The sequence below is a fragment of the Parasteatoda tepidariorum genome, chromosome 2, assembly GCF_982258835.1.
Source record: "Parasteatoda tepidariorum strain Cologne lab strain chromosome 2, Ptep-v5.0, whole genome shotgun sequence".
NCBI lineage: Eukaryota > Metazoa > Arthropoda > Arachnida > Araneae > Theridiidae > Parasteatoda > Parasteatoda tepidariorum.
In genome coordinates, this window is record NC_141756.1 from 94,358,501 (window position 1) to 94,378,759 (window position 20,259).

At 29.8% G+C, this 20,259-nt stretch overlaps 1 protein-coding gene across 2 annotated transcripts in view; it reads left to right on the plus strand.

Annotated features, from left to right (window-relative positions):
• The window catches only part of LOC107444361 (oxysterol-binding protein-related protein 1), a 65,283-nt gene extending 48,463 nt beyond the window's left edge, over nt 1-16,820 (plus strand). For both annotated transcript variants that reach the window (XM_016058475.5, XM_043047983.3), the window contains exons 15-26: nt 427-574; nt 2,391-2,466; nt 2,557-2,691; nt 4,106-4,203; nt 5,517-5,693; nt 7,818-7,896; nt 7,978-8,096; nt 10,913-11,093; nt 14,479-14,583; nt 14,657-14,780; nt 16,364-16,454; nt 16,544-16,820. In XM_016058475.5, coding sequence (XP_015913961.2) covers nt 427-574; nt 2,391-2,466; nt 2,557-2,691; nt 4,106-4,203; nt 5,517-5,693; nt 7,818-7,896; nt 7,978-8,096; nt 10,913-11,093; nt 14,479-14,583; nt 14,657-14,780; nt 16,364-16,454; nt 16,544-16,646 — 1,436 coding nt within the window. In that variant the 3' untranslated portion in view covers nt 16,647-16,820. The remainder of the gene's footprint in view (nt 1-426; nt 575-2,390; nt 2,467-2,556; nt 2,692-4,105; nt 4,204-5,516; nt 5,694-7,817; nt 7,897-7,977; nt 8,097-10,912; nt 11,094-14,478; nt 14,584-14,656; nt 14,781-16,363; nt 16,455-16,543) is intronic.
• The last annotated feature ends 3,439 nt before the right edge of the window (nt 16,821-20,259 follow it).

Sequence of the window (20,259 nt, forward strand, 5' to 3'; positions counted from 1 at the left end):
AGCACAAAAATATTTGTAAAATACAGACAGCTGTTTCGGATGCTCAAAGGGCAACCTTCATCAGTGCAACAGAAAGAAATGAGAAAGAAAAAAAAATATTTAAAAAAAAAAATTCCCCCTTCTCATTTCTTTCTGTTGCACTGATGAAGGTTGCCCTTTGAGCATCCGAAACAGCTGTCTGTATTTTACAAATATTTTTGTGCTCTTTAACGTTGTTTGCCTTTAGTTTGTATTTTGGCACAAAGGTCGCCCACTTGTATATTTTTAATAATTTAGTGAGCTTCAGTTTCAATTTATCTAGCTGTCCCTCTAATATCAAATAGTCAAAAGCATCATTTGTCGTATTTAAGCTGATATGTTATACCATATTTATGTTTATAAATTTTTGCCTAAAAGTTTCATTTTTTTTTTTTCTATTTCTTGTAGATTATCCGTCTTCTGTCAAAGATAAAAATGATGATGACACCATATCAAATTCAGATACAGCAGTACCAAGTGAAACAACTGGGTATTTTGCATCATTTTCTGTTTCATCTGATAGCCTCAAAAACTCCGAACCATCCAAATGGGGAAGGTAATTAACTGTTACATTAATCTCATTAATAAAGCCAGATTGACGCACTGGTTAAAGCCCTAATGATGGCTTTAAGCCCACCTAGCTTTAGATCAGTATGTAACGGTCTGTTTAGGGAATTAAAAATAGGAAGAAATTAAGGATCGCCACTGAACACAGGGCAACTTGATTTAAAAACAGGTGATTACAAAATTATTTGGCAACTGCCACTTTTTTTGTCTAGAACACATCTTATTCTGAAAATTATTTTAATTTATGCTTGTTTCTTAAAATTTTTCTGACATTTTGAAATGAAATTTGTAATGTTTTCCTTATTTTGAGAAGTGTTTCAGAAGAATTGCCTTAAATTTTAATTTCAGCATTTTCTCTAATTGATTTAATTTTTGTATTTTCAAAAAAAGTGGCCACATATTTTCAGAAATTTCTGCTTTGAAAAAGGCTACAATTGGCCAGTAGCAAGTTTTTTTTAATTTTGCCTATGTTGATGTCCAAAATTGCCACTATCATTCTTTGATATCAGGAGCCTTAAACTCCATGATCCTCTTGCTTACTATGGGCTCTTATAAGAATGCTTAGCTTTGAGTCTTATAGGTATTCATCCTTCATAGTAACCAACAGGCAATCCTTTTCTGCTTTTTTTTTTACTCTGTTTTTCAAGACAAAATTGAATGAAATACTCTGTAGAGTTCCTTTTTTATATAGAGAAATCTAAAGAATGATTGGTAATAAAAATGTTTCAAGTGCCAGAAGTATTTTGTGAAAAATAGCGGTAGGATACCAAATAAAGGAAAAAAAGATGTGTGTGTAGAATTGAAGATGGTACTAAAAATTTATTGTAGATAGCTAATTTAGATGCTTCAACAACTGTACATGACAAAAAGAGTATGATTATGCTATAACCTAATAAATTCGCTTATTAATTTAAAGAGTTCAATAAGTAAAACATAAATATGAAAGCTTTATTGATTTAAATTTAGATTGATATTGCTCTTTGAGTATATATTTTTTTAGTTGTTAAATTACAGTATATCTAGATATAATATAATTTCTAACCTCTACAATTCTCTCAATATTAATCTATTGTTTAAAAAGTTGAACATTGTGAGGCAAACTTGAACTTAATATTTTAGATATCCAAATAAAACCATTATGAATATTTTGCATATCCAACAATATTAGACTCTTTTTTTTTCTTCATACTACACTTTTAAAAATATAATTGTTTTCACACACACATCTGCCTTCAATATTTTATTCTTACATACATACAACAAAATTAAATTTTTTGTTGTGGACTATGCATGTGGCTGAGAATCTTTTCAAATCATTTAAAGATATCTGTGTACTTTCATAGTATTATAATCTTGACAATATTTAAAAATATTTTGCTTTGTTTTACATAGATTTTATAGAACAAAAGAAAATAACTTAATAAAAAAAAGGTACATCGTCACAAGAATACGAATATAAATTCGTTCTGAAAAAAATTTCCACAAAATTTGTTGATAAATGTGATGTGTTAATACTAAAATAATGACTATGTCTTGAATATACAAATTACCTCCTAGAATGTGCAAATTATCTCCTAGAAATTATCCCCTATTATCTAGAACCATAATTCGATTTTAATTAAAAACATCAAATTTTATTTTTATTTACTATCTTTGAAAAAAAGTATAAATTTATCAAATATTAAAAACTTTGTTAGTAAAATAACCTTACTTTTTTCTTTTATGTTTTATTGATAAATCTTGACAAACTGCAAAAAAAAAAAAAAAAATGTTTTGCCCCTGTAAATTTGAATATTTCATTACAGGTTGACTTTACCAGTGCCACAATTTTCAAGAAATGATTTTAGTGTTTGGAGTATATTAAAGCAATGTATTGGCAAGGTTTGATAACTTTTTAAAAAAATTCATAACTGTTTGTATTGTTCCTAAATTATTCATTTGCTTACATTAGAGTTATTTTTCTATAAACAGGAACTCTCAAAGATTACTATGCCCATTGTTTTTAATGAGCCTATAAGCTTTCTACAGAGGTTAGCAGAAAACATGGAATATAGTGATCTTCTTGAAAAAGCAAATAATTCTGATAGTCCTGTAGAAAGAATGGAGGTAAGTTAAATTTTTAAATATTATACTTTTTTTAAAAAAATAACTATGTAGTGTCATAAGTTTTTGCTATGGCACTAAACTTCGGGGGCAATAAAGGGGTTTCAGCTTTTCTCCTTTAATTATGGTGTTTTTAATGTAGTTACCTATTTCACATAGCGCAATTTCTTGAGAGTAGTAATTATTATTTATTTTGATTATTTATTCTGTTTTTGTTTGTGTATCGAGCTTAGTTTATAAAACTGTTACCATGATTATTCCTGTGGTAGGGTACACTAAAAACCATGATTATTACCATGATTAACTGTACATAAGATTATTTGAACTTGGCACAATACAGCTGAACCATGATTTCTTAATAAAACTATACACTAAATTTAATCTAACCCTTAAAGTATGGCAGTTTTATCACATAAACTTTAAATTTGAAAAGTATTTTTTAAATTAGCATTGTAATTTTATTATCATGTTTAATTATTATAGTAATTTATTATTGTTTAATAATTGTATCAGTTTAATTATATCCTAAATAACCAAATGGCATTCAATGAAATAATCAGGTCTTTTTTTCCCCCAACATTTACGTAGTGAGCAATGTATCACATTATTTAATTATACTTATTTTTTCTTCGTGGCACTTTAAGTTAATAATAGCTCTGATACTATATTTCACATTTCATTCTAGGCAAATTTAATTCGATCAAATATAATTTGGAATTTTTGTAATTCATCATTTTTTTTAAAATTTTTTTTTTTATCAGGAGACTAATGCTATAAAAATTTTCAGTATTATAGTTGAATACTGTGTATTTATCATATCTTTTATATTTATATGTATTGTATCATATTTGAAAAATTAGCTAAAAAACTGAAATTAAAAAATTATAGTATAAAGCTTATTTTTAGTATGTTGAATTACTTTTAAAAGTATTTTAGTATTTAATTTTTACGCAAACTAATTCTAAGTATTATTCTATATCAGTATATTTTAGTGTGTCTTTTTAGTGATAGAAGCTATAAATTATACAAATTGAAAGGATAAAAATTATATAATTTTATGATTTAATATTTTTAACATTTTTGGTTGGAAGAAACTTGCAGCTGGTTGTGAGAAAACTTATTAATATTTCTATTGCAATTCTCTTTCAAAGTTTCCCACTTGATATGTTGCTCTTAACTAAAGGTTTGTCCACAACCATTGCTGCTACTTAAAACATTTTATAACAATACTTTTGGTTTAAAAACTCTATTTTATATTTGAATAGTTGTTAGTCTACATGAATAGTTGTTTTATTTGACTTATAATATTGTTTTATTTCACTTATAATTAATGTTTTATTTTTTATTTAGTTTTTATTTGTTTATTTAAAAGGAGGTTATATTCTTATAAAAATTTGGTTGTTTTTAAATTTTGTAGTATGTTGCTGCATTTGCTTGTGCTTCTGTTGCATCAAATTGGGACAGATTAGGAAAACCATTCAATCCTCTATTAGGAGAGACATATGAGCTTATAAGGTAAAAATTATATTTATAGGATTCTATTTATTTATCCAGTTTTAAGTTGCAAACAATTGGTTAGTGATTCATTTAAATTGTACCTAGAAGTAAAGAGAAATAGAAAAATAATATGCACTATGTATAACTCTATAATATGAATATTTAATTTAAAAATAAAAATTCAAACATTTTTCTTTAAACTGGCTAGATTTTTATCTACTCTACAATTTTGAGTTAGTATTACAGTAAACTGTCTAAAAGAGCATTCCGAAAGTTAAGTTAAACTTCAAAGTATCTCTGTTCTGTTAAAATGACAAAAAAAATGATAAATTAAATTGATAACATTACGTTTTTTAGATAGCTAAAAAAAATTTTTAAGAACTTTATTAACAGACGAATTAAAAGAATAAAATTTTATTAAATTTTTTTTTAAAATTCCTTTCTTTATGTTACCTTATATACAGGGTGCGTAGCGTTTGTAAAAATAACTTAAAGGTGCTTTTTTGGGGATTCCGTTTTTAAAAGCTTTTAAAGGTGCTTTTTTCAGCTGGCGTTTTTAAAAAGTGCTTTTTTTTCACGAATAAATTTTTTTTCCTTCAGTGATATCTGGTAGATCCCATGCATTTTACGAAAAATGGGGTGTTTGCTACGTAATTATTCACGCGGACTTCGTGTCGTACCCACATTATGACTTGCGCATGTGCGCACACTTGAAACCGAAACCCGAGTGCTCCAATTCGGATAGAGAATATCAGATCCTTATGAAATCTTTTTCTTTTTAATTTTATTCTTGTTTATTTTATTTTACTTCTAACACTTTTTTGACGTAGGGGGTAAGGGTACTTTTGTTCTGAGTTCATGATCAAGTTGAATTCACTCGGTGATGTGGGAAAGTACTGATTGTTTCGATTTACGTCCGTTTCTTTTTGGGTTTTTTTTAACGCTAAAACTGTTTATAAAAAGTTTTTGTTTTTCAATAATATCATTGATTGAATATGAATTTTTTGAGTGCTTGAAAATTTTTGTAAAGTGCTTGAAAAGTTTTTAAAAAGTGCTTATTTTTGATTTAAAGATTTGGCTACGCACCCTGATATACCTCCAATCCCTGCGTGAATGGATTTTATTATTTACATTATCTGTGCAAACATTTAATGATTTTAAAGTATTTTACTTGTTAATATAGAAGGTTTTCATAAAGTTCTTTCATTTATATTAATTCTTTTTTGTTCTTGAAAAATTTATTTTGTATAAATTTTTTTAATTTTAGGAATATAAAAATCAAATATCTTATTTATCGTACATACTTTAATTTTTTTTAAATTGTCTTGCAGGGTGGAGGAAAATTTTAAATTTGTTGCTGAACAAGTTAGTCATCACCCACCTGTTACAGCTTTCCAAGCAGAATCTTCTGATTTCATATTCACTGGAGCTGTACATCCAAAATTAAAATTATGGGCGAGATCTGTAGAAGTTAAACCTGAAGGAACACTAGTTCTGAAATTATTAAAGTAAGTAAAGTTTCTTCTACGTCATGAATTTTTATTTTGCAAATATAAGCTGTGGTGGCTTAGGGGACAGAGAGCTCGCCTTCTAATGAGGTGACCCACGTTCGAATCGCACCAAGTCTAGACAAATTCCGTATCCGGCTCGCTCTGACCACATTGCTAACGCAAAATATTCTCAGTGGTAGACGGATCATGAGTCAAAAGTCTCCTTGCTGTCACGCTAACTGTGGGAGATTGTGTGGTTTTCCTCTCCATATAATGCAAATGCGGGTTAGTTCCCTCAAAAAGTCCTCCACAAAAGTTACTTTCTCCCATTGCTTGATCCAGAGTTCCCTTGTCTTCTAGAGTGGGTTCAAAATTACTAGGCTAAGGAGGTGAACATTGATGGTCGTAAACTCAAAATTGAGTCGACTGTTTAACAATGGTTATAAAATAAAATTTGCTGATACATCAAAATTTTTTTTCTTTCCTTTTATATAATTAACAATGTTTTTTAAAATATTGTTGTGATTAAACAATACTTAAATGTTTTGATCATATTGCTTTGACCTAAATGTTGCTTTACAATTTTCTTAATTAACATTCAGTGGTTGCTCACTTTATGAAAATGTTAGCATGATATATCATTTCTACCAAGGGAGTTGTTGAAAGAGTGAGGTCCCACACTGAAAAATTATAAATCTCTAAAAATATTCTCTCCCTATATTTTAGATAGGAAATTAATATAACTTGGAGTTCATAATGTTCTTGGAGTTCTCCAACTTATCTGTATCTTAGTTAAGAGATTTTCAATATAAAGCATCTGTAATAGTTTGGCTATGAGCCAAAACTTACAGAAAATTTAATAAACCAAATTTACCCTGTCAGGTTAACAGGGAATTTATTTTAAAGGTGATGTGCAGTAGAACCCTAAAACTATGGCAATGTGTTTATTTTTCTAACTTTTAAAATTATTTAAACTATTCAAAGCATTAACTTATCTTAATATACAGTAATTCTAAAAAAAAACATATATTTGTAAGATAAATTAGCTTTTGAAAACTATGGTAGCTATACTGGGCACTTTTATCTATGTATTTGTTATTGTACACTAAAGCACTGCTAATTTTTTAATGAAAAAAAATTTTTTATTATGAAAATTTTGCTAGCAAACTAAAAATAAAGTTATAGTTTTATATTTAAAGAGCTGAATCAATTGATAAATATTTTAGCAACTTTAGTGTAGTTCTCCTTTAGTAATAAAAAACAAACATAAAATGAGATAATGAAATAACAAAGAAAGAAATAGAATATAGCTCCGTACAACTTACGTAATTTTGAAGCTGTGTAAAGAAAAGGAGATTTTAGCTAAACTTAGCCAAGTTTGGCCATCTTTCTCTTTTACATGTCTAATCTGAAAAATTTTATAACTACTTCTCATAACTTTTTTTAGACGTAAGAATTCTAGTGTAAGGAGAAGAAAAATTATTTTGACATCAAAAAGAAAGTGCACCTATAAAGGTTTAGTAAAGTTTTAATTTTAAATCTTGTGACGAAAATGTTGCCTTATATCAGCTATGAGTATAATTTACAAAAAAATCATGTTTGATTTATTTTTACAGATTGGCATCATTGCATATTTATACATTGTTTTATTTTTGTTTATCTGAAAATATATTTAAATTACATTTGAAAATTTTTTTTATTTTCCTTCAAAGTGTTAAATGCTAATTACAGTTTTTATGCCAGAAACTAAATTTTACATAGTGTTATTAATAATGGATTATTTTGCTAATAAGCTATGACATATTATTAAATTGTTTATTGTTGAAAAATAATTCTATTATTTTTATTCATTTCTTCTTGATGCATTTGTCAATTATTTCCACTTTAGTTAAAAGCTATTGCAAAGACATTAAAAGTACAAGTATTTAAAACAAATTGAAAATAAATAATAAAATTTTTTATCGTTTAGTATTAAACTTAAAACTTATTGTTCAGTAATTTTTATTATTCCATAGTTTTCCCCCGGATATTGCTTTTTAAGTGGCAGCAGTGAAGTTTAATTATCCAAATTTTATGAGAGCTTGCTACTCGTATTTATGAATTTCTTTTGACTCATTTATAAATTTATTTATTTTTTACTAGGCACAATGAAACATACACATGGTCTGGTGTAACATGTTGTGTCCATAATATAATTGTAGGAAAACTTTGGATGGAACAGGTAATTAATCATTATGCATTTTCTGTTAGCTTTTAAATGATAAACTTTTGAGCACATTCATTGATCTTTGTCATTTTTTAGTGTGGCGTATTAGAGATAACATGTCATACTAATGGACTAGTTGCTGAACTCAATTTTAAACCTGCTGGCTGGTATAGTAAAGATTTAAATTGTGTAGAAGGCTTTGTTTTAGATAGGCAGTAAGTGTTAAAACTGATTTATTAAAATTTTATTCTAAAATGCTACAGTTTTAAAAGTCCTTAAACTAATCATAAAAACTTTTTTTATATATAATTGTTCCAATTACATGCTGTATCGTTACAATTTTAGTTCGGTTCTATCTGTTTTTAATTTTGGAGGTATTTTATTTTTTTAAGACTTTGTAAAATAAGCTCAGTAGATTTTTTAATGAGTCTTATTTACCAATTTTATAATTACATCTTCTTTTAAATTGTACTTTTCAAATGGAATGGAACTTGATTCAACTATAAAACACTAATTTTGCTTTTATTTATATATTAAAAGAAAATAATTTGCTGTCATTTTTAAGAGAATTGTGAGATTGAACTATGCTTAGGATTCCAGTCAAACGATTTATTATTTCTGTTCAATAGTTTGTTGTGCATATCTGAACATAAACCTGGAGACTAATCATTAGAATTAACATTATTTTAGAATTTATTAACATCAAAAATATTAAAGTATAAAGAAGAGGAAGATAAATCAGTACAGCACATCATGCTACAGAGACAGCTTATAGATTGTTCTGGCAAATGAAAAATTGTAGTTCAAGTTCTTGATCATAGCGATAAAGTTGAGTCACCGCAATATGTAATATTAGGGGGAAGGGGAATTGAATTAATAACAATAAAATGTCATTGAAATGGGATAAATAAGTAATCTTGCAACTGTATTTTAATATTGTGCGTGCATAAAAAAGTTTAAGAGTGATATTTTATACATTTTCATGTTTGTTTGCTTGTTTGTCATGTTTCTCATGCTTGTTTCTTAAGTCTTATTAACAAGTCTTATCAAGACTTATTAATTAGCCAGGGATGAGATTCTTTCGCGGATTTCCGCTTTTTTTTATTTTTCCATTTTTCCCGCTAATTTCCGCGGAAATGTTTTTGAACAAGTTAAAATATTTTATGAGGAATTTAATTTTCCGCGGAGCGAAAGCATTGAAGTCCTCATTTCTCTCTCTGAAGTTTCTCAAAAAATCATTTCCTTAGGATAAAACTGGTTGACCTTTATACAGGGATGAGATTTTTTCGCTTTTGCCTTTCGAATTTCAGCCTTTTTATCAAAAACTCGGATTCTCTAAGCGTTTCGTTTTTTTTTTTTTCAAAATAAATATCCCGCTTTTTTTTTTTTTAAATTCAATTGTTAAAATAAAATAATCATATTTATTTACGATTTTCAAAGATAAACAAAAAATTCAAACTATATCCTAGCTGCTAACCCTTCCGTATTTTTACTTATTTTCTCTTCACAGAAAATAAGATTTTCCGTATTTTTATTCGTCCGCCGGATAGCTCGTATTTTTGCAATTCAGACATCGTTCTGGCGTGAAAGCAAACGGGAAAAAAAATAAGTAAATAAAATAATAGAGGTGGATTTGCGGTGAAAATATTTATTTGCTCATTCAATTAATCTTGTAAATTTTTATTTAATATGTCTAAACAAAAATGATACAAACAAGCCTTTTAGAAATCCCAAGTCCAGTCTCTCACGATTTTAATATCAATCATCGATTTTCGTATTTACCTGATTTAAAAGTTGCGCAATGCGATTCTTATTTACGCTATTTAAATATCGTACATTATGATTCTTAGTTGCGAGATTTAAGAATCCAATATAGCGATTTGTATTTAAGCGCTTTTAAAACCCTATGTAGCGATTCGTATTCATGTGAGCTTAAAATTCTACGTCGTGATACATTTTTGCGGTTGTGAAATCAAACATCGATTTTCGTACTTATACGTGCTTTAAAAATTAGACATTGTGATTTGTATTTGCGCGATTTGAAAATTATGCATCGTGATTCGTGTTTACGTGCTCTAAAAATTATGCATCGTGATATGTATTTCTGCTTATTTTAAAATTCTATATAGAGTTTCATATTCACGTGATTTAAAAGCCTCATATCAGGATTCATATTCTCTCAATTTAAAATTAAGGCATGTGATTAATTTTTATGTATTCATGCAATTTTAAAATTAATCAGGATTTATAATCACATGGTTTACAAGTTTAAAGATCTCACTTTTTTTGTCAAATTTTTGTGTGTATATGTATATATTATATATATATATATATACTGAAGAGCCAAAAGAACTGGTATACCTGCCTAATATCGTGTAGGGTACCCGCGAGTACACAGAAGCGCCGCAACACGACGTGGCATGGATTCGATCTATGTGTGAAGTAGTGCTGGAGATAATTGACACCATGAATCCTGCAGGGCTGTCCATAAGTGGGAGTAAGAGGGGGCGGGGATATCTTCTGAACATCGCGTTGCAAGGCATCCCAAATATATTCAATAATGTTCATGTCTGGGGATTTTGGTGGCCAGCGGCACTCTTCTGAATTTAGACACTTCCGCTGGCCACCAAAATCCCCTGACATGAACTTTATTGAATATATTTGGGATGCCTTGCAACGCGATGTTCAGAAGATATCCCCGCCCCCTCTTACTCCCACTTATGGACAGCCCTGCAGGATTCATGGTGTCAATTATCTCCAGCACCACTTCACACATTGATCGAATCTATGCCACGTCGTGTTGCGGCGCTTCTGTGTACTCGCGGGTACCCTACATGATATTAGGCAGGTATACCAGTTTTTTTGGCTCTTCAGTGTATATATATATTCATTCTTGGATTTCCTCTTTTTTACTTTCTGACTACTCTCATCCCTGATTAGCCTACTTAAAATTATGAAACATGCTCAACAATTTTAATATAATTTTTTCGTCTTTTTAAAGCTTTCATATTGAGAATGCGTTTACTTACAGGAAGACAAAGCATCGTTTAATATTTGGAAAATGGTGCAGCTATATTAAGAGTATGGATGCTCAATACTTTGATGATTATCAGAGATTGAAAGAAGTGCCAAATAATAACAATCAAACAGCTACTTCTTCTAAAGAAAACTCTGGTTTCTTCAGTAAAGTCCAAAAGAAAAGAAATTCTTCTGTAAGTAATCTTTCTTGATAATTTGTTTAAGCTTTCATTTTATTCTTTATATTGTATGTATTAAGTTTTAATTTTAAAACCAAATAAAATTATATTTTCTCATTGGTTTTGAATGAATAAAGCTAAAAAACTATTGTATTAATCAGTGGACTAAAGTTATCTTTGTGAAGCAATATTGATAAGGTATTACAACCCAAATAAACAAATATGTTGTTATCACATTGATATCGAACATCTATGATTTTTTTTTAATCCTGTGTTTTTTAGAAGTAATAAATATTTAAAGTCAATAAAAAAACGTCCCTGCATATATTCTACTATTGAATTGCAATTGTTAGTCCTATATCTTTCTAAAATTTAATCAGTTAAAAGTATCTTTATTTTCTAAAAACAATTTTAAAATTAATTTTTTTTAAATATACAATAATTATTTAATTTTTAAAATAATAAATTTAAAATTCCATTACATTGTTAAACATAATTTTATATATAAATTTACAAAATGTAATATGAATATTTTCTTCTTTCTTAACCTTTATAAAATATCCAAAAAATGTTATTGTAAATGTTTATTAACAAATTTATTTTTTTACAAAATTTTGACTTTTGATGTAGTCAAGTAGTTAGAAATATTTTTTTTTTTTAAATAGAAATTGCCATCATACTTATAGCTTAAGATTATTACAGTTAAACATTGTTTTTAAATGCCATTTTTTAAAATACTTTATTAGAACTTATATTTTTTATTAGAAATTCCTACATTTTCCTGTATTCATTCTACTATCATTGTTATATAAGGCAGATTATTGTTTCAGTACAAACCCCATTGTCCATGAAAAAAAAGATTACTTCTGTATTTTAAGCTTCATGTCATCTGAACCATCATTTGTTTATTAACTACAGTAGAACCCCGATTTTCTACAGTGCAGATTAACCCTGACATCTGCAAAGAAATAGAAAATTATATTGCACATGATCAAGTCCAACTTATTTTACTTATTAAACTCTTATTTTTTTTAAAGTGTATCTAAACACTTCTAAATATGAATACTTCTATTGAAGTATGTACATACTAATTTTTTCTTTTACCATTTGTTGTATTTGTGGTTTAACTTAAGAACAAAGGTTTCTCTTGAATGGTTAAAATATATAAACATGTAGGAATACATTTTAAAATTTTTGTGCTTCCACCTTTTTGATTTTTTCAGATTATCAGTAATTTTTGTTATCCGTGCACCCTTGCTACCCAGTTCTACGAATAAAATGGGGACTCTACTGTAGATTATTTTCAGGAATGATTGTATTCCGGCTATACCCCGGAATTCTGGGTTTTCCCTATCATCCTCCTAGGTCTAGAAACTAGGAGCAAGGCATATGAATTTTTCGCGGCATTCCGCGTTCTCAATTTCAACACAATCTAAAATTTAAAATAAGAGTTAAGATTTAAAGTAAGAGCTCTGTTTTTTGCCAAACCTAAATTTTGAAAGTTACTCTAAATAGTGTTTACAAAACGTTTTCAAAAATGTGATTCTATGGCCTTTTTTTTTTGTTTGTTGCTTTTTGGATTTTTGCTGTTTTTAATATTGGAAACTATGCAGGAATCCGTTTATATCGAGATTCATATTCGGGCAATTTCATCAAGCATCGTTTCGTTAGAGTTTCATATCAAGCATCAATTTTTGCATTTACCTGATTTAAAAGTTACACATTGTAAATTGTACTAATGTGATGGAAAAAAAACTTACATCGTGACTCATATTCACGTGATTTAAAAATCAAATATAACCATTTGTATTTCTGAGCTCTTAAAATCAATATCACGATTCATATTTAGGCGTTTAAAAATCCAATATCGCTGTTCGTGTCCATGCGAGTATAAAATCCAATGTGGCTATTCGTTTTCACAGATTTCTAATATCAAATATTGAGTTTTGTATTTATACGCGATTTAAAATTCACACATTGCGATTCGTATTCATGTGATCTAAAAACCATGTATCGCTGTTCGTATTTACGCGATTGAGTGATTTAAACTGTGGTTTCTCAAAAGATAGAGCGCTCACCTCCCGATGAGGTGGCCCGGGTTCGATTCACAGCAATGACTGGTTAATGCGCATTTCGCACCCAGCTCGCACCACCCATAGTACTGACGTAAAGTATCCTCAATGGTAGATGGATAATGGGTTAGAGTCCCCTTGCCGTCAAGTTAACTGTGTTAGGTTTCCGTTGTTTTCCTCTCCATATAACTCAAATGCGGGTTAGTTTCATCAAAAAGTCCTCCACGAAGGCAACATTTCTCCCAATACTTGATCTTGATGTTCTCTTGTCCTCTGAATTAGACTACAAAATTACAAGGCTACAGAGTTGAACATAGGTAGACGTAAACTCAAATTTGGGTCAGCTGTTCAATGACGGCATTAAAATAAAAGAGAAAAAAACATGATTTGTATTTTTGCATTCTTAAAATTCACTATCATGATTCTTGTAAGAACTAAGCAGGGTGCATACCGTTTTTAAAAATTGCTTGAAGGTGCTTATTCTCGTTTTTTAAAAGCCCTTCAAGATGCATTTTTCATTAGGTTTTTTTAAAAAGTGCTTAATCTTTCCTTTTTCAAAATGAGATTTTTCCTTTACCATGTTGAATTTCATTACGAATTATGCAAAAAGACACTGTTCATATTGTTCTATTCAGCATTTTCACAATTAATTTAACCCCAATTTATTTTGGCGTATTGTCAGTCCCTAGCACATAAAAACCCCATGCGTTTTACAGGATTCTAAATTTCATGATTTTTGTCAATTGTCTAAAACAATGCCAAAAGTTTTTTTTTTTGACATGACGGTTAAAACCAGGTAAAACCATCAATTGTCAAAAACTTTCCAACTCTGCCTAGTTATGATATCTTTTTTAAGAGGTTAAAATTTATTTTGAGTGCTTGAAAGATGCTTATTTTTTGTTGAATAATTTGGCTACGCACCCTGACTAAGTTTTTTCTTAAATTATTTATGATAAAAGTGAGGTATTCTTCATTGGTAGGTAATTTAATTATAAATCATCAAAATATTATCTTAACCGTGTATACTATATGAATTGATATCCAATTTTGGCACATAAAATTTTCAAGGTTTTTCACTTTGCGTCACAATCACCCCCGGATTTGTGCTCTTACGAATTGTTACAGCCTCGAGTCAAATTTAATTTGAGTCTGGAAAATGTACTCAATATCAGCATTTGTCTGATGGTAATGGAGTGATTGTATTTTAAGAACAAGAAAGTCCTTTTATACAACCTACCATGAAACAATACTGTTTCCCTTTAAAGTTTTGAAACTTTATTAATTGGTTTCCAAAAAAATGAATCAAAATAACAAATGCTATGTTTTAGGTAACTCTTGAAAATGGTGATAAAGGAGAAAACTATCAAAATCTTGATGACTTGCCAACTACTCTACTTTGGGAAGTTGATCCCAGACCAGAATGTTCATCAGATGTAATTTCTTTCCCTTGATTTTCTTTATTCGTTAATTTTGTTGATTTATACTAAAATATTCCTTTTATTTCAGTACTACAATTTTACATCTTATGCTATGGCTCTGAATGAACTGACTGATGAAATGAAACCTAAGCTTCCACCCACTGATTCTCGATTAAGGCCAGATATAAGAAAACTGGAGGAAGGTGATATAGGTATGTATTGCTGAGATAGTGCACAATAACTCTTCTATTTGCTATGATAATAGACATAGCTACTATAAAAAATAAAAATTTATACATAACTAGGAGTTTTTAAAACTAAACCGAGTAAGGTTACAAGAATTGCGTAAAACAGTTTTGTATTTGACGTAAATAATAGTTTCAAATTATTGAAATTAAAGATAAATTAGCTTGTTTAAGCCTTAAAAAATTTCACTGTGTGTGTGTTTCACTGTGAATTTACTATAGAATTATTAAAAAAAAAATTTTTTTCCTCTTTTGGTTATAAGCTTGATTGTAAAAGTTCTTTTTTATATATTAAAGTGTACTTAATAATGTTAATGGGAAGAAACTTTTAAATTTTTGGACTGCTTCCTTTTCATACATTATTTGCTTTAATTTTTTTAAAAATGCATTGCCATATATTAAATAATCTTAAATTTGAGTTTTACTCCCTACATAAAACAAAAGAAAATTGAATTTGTGTTTTAAAGATTCAAGCTGTTTCAAATTTAAATGCCATTCGCCCCTTAGGAGAGAGGTTAATTTAATCAAATAATTCTTTTTACTTAGTGATATTTATTCAGATAAAAGTTAGCTTTGTTACTCCCAGAAAATTTGAATCCTTTTTACTTTGTTTTGTTTCAAGCTTACCTTGTGTACAAAACTTCAGACATGGTATAGCTGCTTCCAGGCCTTGTACCATTAATCTCAACCTTCAATCAATAAATACTATTTTGGGTTCATTAAAAATTCATTCACAGAAAAGCCATTTTCTGAAGGATCCTCCAAAATTGTTTGTTAAGTATTGAAGCAAAACATGCGCATAGCTTTTAAAAGTACGGTTTTTTCCCCATCATTATTTAACACTAGTGAGGCAGTCCCATTTCTAACTTCTGTAAATCTCTAGATCTTGATATATTTTCATGTCTTCCTATTTAATTATAAAAGATGTATTAATCTGATTTATATATATATATATATATATATAGATAAAACATCGTTTTTTTTTTTTTTTTTTTTTTTTTTTTTTTAAGATATGGATGTTTAGCGGCTATTCAAAATTTACAGAGGACAAATTTGACATATATCCTCTTTCTTTTGCTTTTTCAGACTTGTTAAATAAAAAATTTTAAGGTCTTATAAATATTTGTTATTTCAAAACCTAAAAATGCTCTTGAAATTGCTGCATTTCTCAAATGCTTTGTTTTAAAAATACTTGATATTTCATAAGATCATTTTTACGTATTATGGCTGGATATATCATAATATGTAAAAATAAACTTTATTTTTTTAAATCAATAAAAATTTTATTCCACCTTGTGTTGATAATTACATAGCCATTTGCCTTACAATTAAAAGTGTATCCAAAATACAATTCATTCAGGTGAAAAATATATTTTTTAGTTTCATGTTTAATCGGAACATTTAGGAAATCCATCTTGTCTGAAAATGTATAAATAACTAAAATTTTACTTACATAAATGTCTTTTTTTTTCAACATTTTGTCTTGTGTGCTATGTAAATTACTTCAGTTTTTATTCATTTCTAACATCTTTTATAAATATTACACATAGATGGTGCTGCATTTGAAAAAAATAGGTTAGAAGAAAAGCAAAGAGAAACCAGAAAGCAAAGAAAAAAAGACAAAACAGCATGGACCCCTGTGTATGTTCAAATTATGTAGTAACTATAAAAATAATTTTTTTGCTTCTAGATGTGATTTTTATTTATACATTATTTTTATGCAATTTTAGATTGTTTGAATCTAAGCCCCACCCGTATGCTAAGGAAGAATCTTGGTCATTCAAGGGGGATTACTGGGAGAGAAATTTTGCTCAATCTCCAGACATATTTTAACTTATTCACAATTTTTAATGTATTTTAGTGACATGTTTTTATATGCGATTGTTTTATTATTTGTAAATTTGGTATAAGAGACTGTGCGATAAGCTTGAGAGAATTGTGCATATGTTCATAGTAATTGTAAAACTTGTATATAATTTAAGAAAATAAAATGTTTTTTATTTCATACGAATGTATGTTTTATTGTTGCAGTTAAGTTTGTTGCATTGTTATTTAAGGAATATGTGAAGAATTATTTTTTAAAACTTTATTGTTACTGGGTTGAAATATGTATAGACTTTATGTTGTATTGAACTTATTAGCTGTTTATTAAAGTTTAAAAAGCACCTGAAGAAATTTAATTTGTGCCTTGGATTTTTTTTTTAAACTGAAAGGAGTGTATTTGATTTGTTCATTTACGTCGCACTAGAGCTGCATAATGGGCTATTGGCGACGGTCTGAGAAACATCCCTGAGGATGATCCGAAGACATGCCATCACAATTTTGATCCTCCTCAGAGGGGATGGCACCCCCGCTTCGGTAGCCCGACGACCTGCTAACTCGAAGTCGAGCACTTTACGGTAAGAACAGTTTAACGAGGACAAATACCGCGCACCCTCGTTCCCTACGCAGACTGATCCAAGTGGTCACCCACCCGCACACTGACTGCAGCCAGTGATGCTTCACTTCGGTGATCTGCTGGGAACTGTGTCTTAACGATCAGTCCACTGCGGGACCTGAAGGGAGTGTTAGGGAATAACAAGAAAATGTATGAATACTATATTTTTGATCAAAAATAATTTGTTAGTGTAAAGTTTGACAGCTATTATCAGAAAAGTATAGAATTCATTTCTTACAGAACGTATTAACAGCAAAGTTTTCATATCCTTTGGCTGTGATTTTCAAGATCTGTGTGCGACGTGACATCATGAGGTAGGAAGTCGTAGCTACAGCTTTGAGTAAATAAAGAAGTGTCCCTTCACTATCTTCTTTACAGGCTAGACAGGGATATTAAATTCATGTAAAGCTTCAAGGAGTAGTTTTCTATTTATGCTGTCATAAACAGTTTTGAAATCTATTAAGAGTTGGTGAATTTAGATTCCAAATTCTCTGTACTGATAATAGGAGTTTTCCCTATTCAACCTCAAATAGTGAAAGTAGGGTTACCAAAGAAAAAAATGAACAAAATAGTGTCTTTTAGTGGCCTAAAGCATGAAAATAGTTGCCTAAATAAGAACAAAAAATTTTCGACAATAGGACTAAAATTTTACTAAATGACTTGTCATATAACCATGATCCATTTAGTCAAGTTGCTGGCAAATATGATAATTTTTATATAAACGTTAGTGTTTTAGCAGTAAATTTTTATATCAAAAAAATTAGTACATTTGCAGAAAATTAATTACTAGAATTCTTTCAAAAAATAGTTTTTCATTAAAAAAAAAACATACTTTTTCTAAAATTTTTTCCCTTTTATCAATAATAGATTTAATAAATATACACAATCCAGTCATATTAATGTGACCACTACCTACTTTCGACGTCAACGTAAAATAACCAATCACAGAAGGCAGGTGGCAGCACACCACAGTGGATTGTATATATAGGATGTCCTACGGCATCGGAAAGCATTTCAATCGTTGGCGTATTGCAGAAACGTAGCGATTTATCCGACGTCCAAAAGGGCATGATTATTGGCTTTCGGGCCAAGGGTGGAAGCATTTCGGAAACGGCTGATTTTGTGAACTGTTCGCGTACCGCCGTGTTAAAAGTATACCGTGCATGGCAAAACGGCACTATACAAAATAAGTAGTGGTGCACCATGGGCCATAGATGACAGAGGCGAACGAAGGCTACGGAGATGCGTTCAGGCGTGCAACTGACCTCCCAGATGAATCAAGGGGCTACCAAGAGTGTATCCTCAACCACTGTTCAGCAAACATTGCTGCGCATGGGCCTCCGTTGCAGACGCCTGGTTAATGCACCCATGCTGACTGCTGTTCATTGGCGACGAAGGCAGGAATTTGCACGCCAGTACCGCAACTGGACGTCCACAGAGTGGCAACAGGAGGTGACTTTTTCTGATGAATCACGTTTTATGCTCCATCGGACAGATGGACGTTGGCGTGAAACGTCTGAAAGCAAACACCCTGCAACAATTGCCGGAAGGCTGCAGGATGGGTTGGGGAATGTTTTCCTTCCATTCACTGGGTGCACTCATCATTGTGGAAGGCACGAGGGATCAGCACAAGTACGCATCTGTCCTTTCGGACCATGTCCACCCTTACATCCGAATGATGGCATCTACCAGAAGGAGAATGCGAGGTGTCATACAGCTCGCAGTGTATGTGCGTGGTTCGAAGAGCACCAGGATGAATTTACCGTACTCCCTTGGCCAGCAAACTCACCGGATTTAAACCTAATCGAGAATCTGTGGGACTACCTCGATCGGGTTGTTCGCGCCATGTATCCTCAACAGCGTAATTTAGCGCAGCTGGCCACGGCACTGGAGTCGGCATGGCTCAACATCCCAGTGAACACCTTCAGAAACCTAATTGACTCTTTCTCTACACGTCTCGCTCTGCCAAAGGTGGTTATTCTGGATTTTGGCAGGTGGTCACATAATGTGACTGGATTGTGTATATATATTGTGAAAAGTAATTATTCAAATTCAAAATTCACTCATGTTAATATTGTATTGAAAATTGGGTTTTTTAAAATCGTGCAGAATTTCGTAGCAAAGGCGATCGAGAAACAAAATAGATTTAAAATGGAATTTGTGCAAATTGAGTGCATTTAAAAGTGATGACTCAAATTCGCAATTCAATTTATTTTTCTTCAGGAAAAAAAAATCTTGATGTTCAGAAGCTCCCTCGGGCAGCAGGTTGTCAACCCAATTTACAGAAAAGTCTCATTTTCCTGAAAATAGTTAATTTTTTTTAGCCTTTTCAGGAAAAAAAAAGTTGCCATAATCGCCTTAAGCCGAAAGTAGTTGCAAATTGTCGCATTTTAGTTGCCTGTGGCGACCCTGTGAGAGAGATGAGGGCTATCTTAGTTAGGCTAATCAATCATACTGCATAAATATTTTTAAACAAAATAAAAATAGATTATTCTTTTTTTTTTCTGTTACTTGGATACATTTTAAAATTTCTTATACATGAGGACAACTACAAAATTTTTAAAATAATCAGAAGTAATAGTTGTAAGTCCTGAAAAATTTAGGTGTCAAGTATTTTTTTTATTGGAGAACTACATAGTTTTCTAAGTTTCTCAGTCTAGTATTTAATATATCCTTTCTTAAAAATATACTTTAATAATTAAATTGTTCAGTATAAACCAATAGAATAATTGTGGCTTGGTACAAGTTTAAAATGTATATCATGTATTAAGTAAACACCTTATTAAGACAGATATTATATCTTAATTTCTGAAAAAAATAGGAAAAACCTTCAAAAGTAAAAATTTCAAATCCAACATAGAAACAGACTATTTAAATCAAGAGGTAAGATTAAAATAAAATTATTTTGCTTATCTGTTTATTGGAAGCTAAGAAAATTTTTTAAACAATAAAATGTTTTCTATATTAATTTGCTAATACTTTATGTATATGATTCCACATAGATTTCAA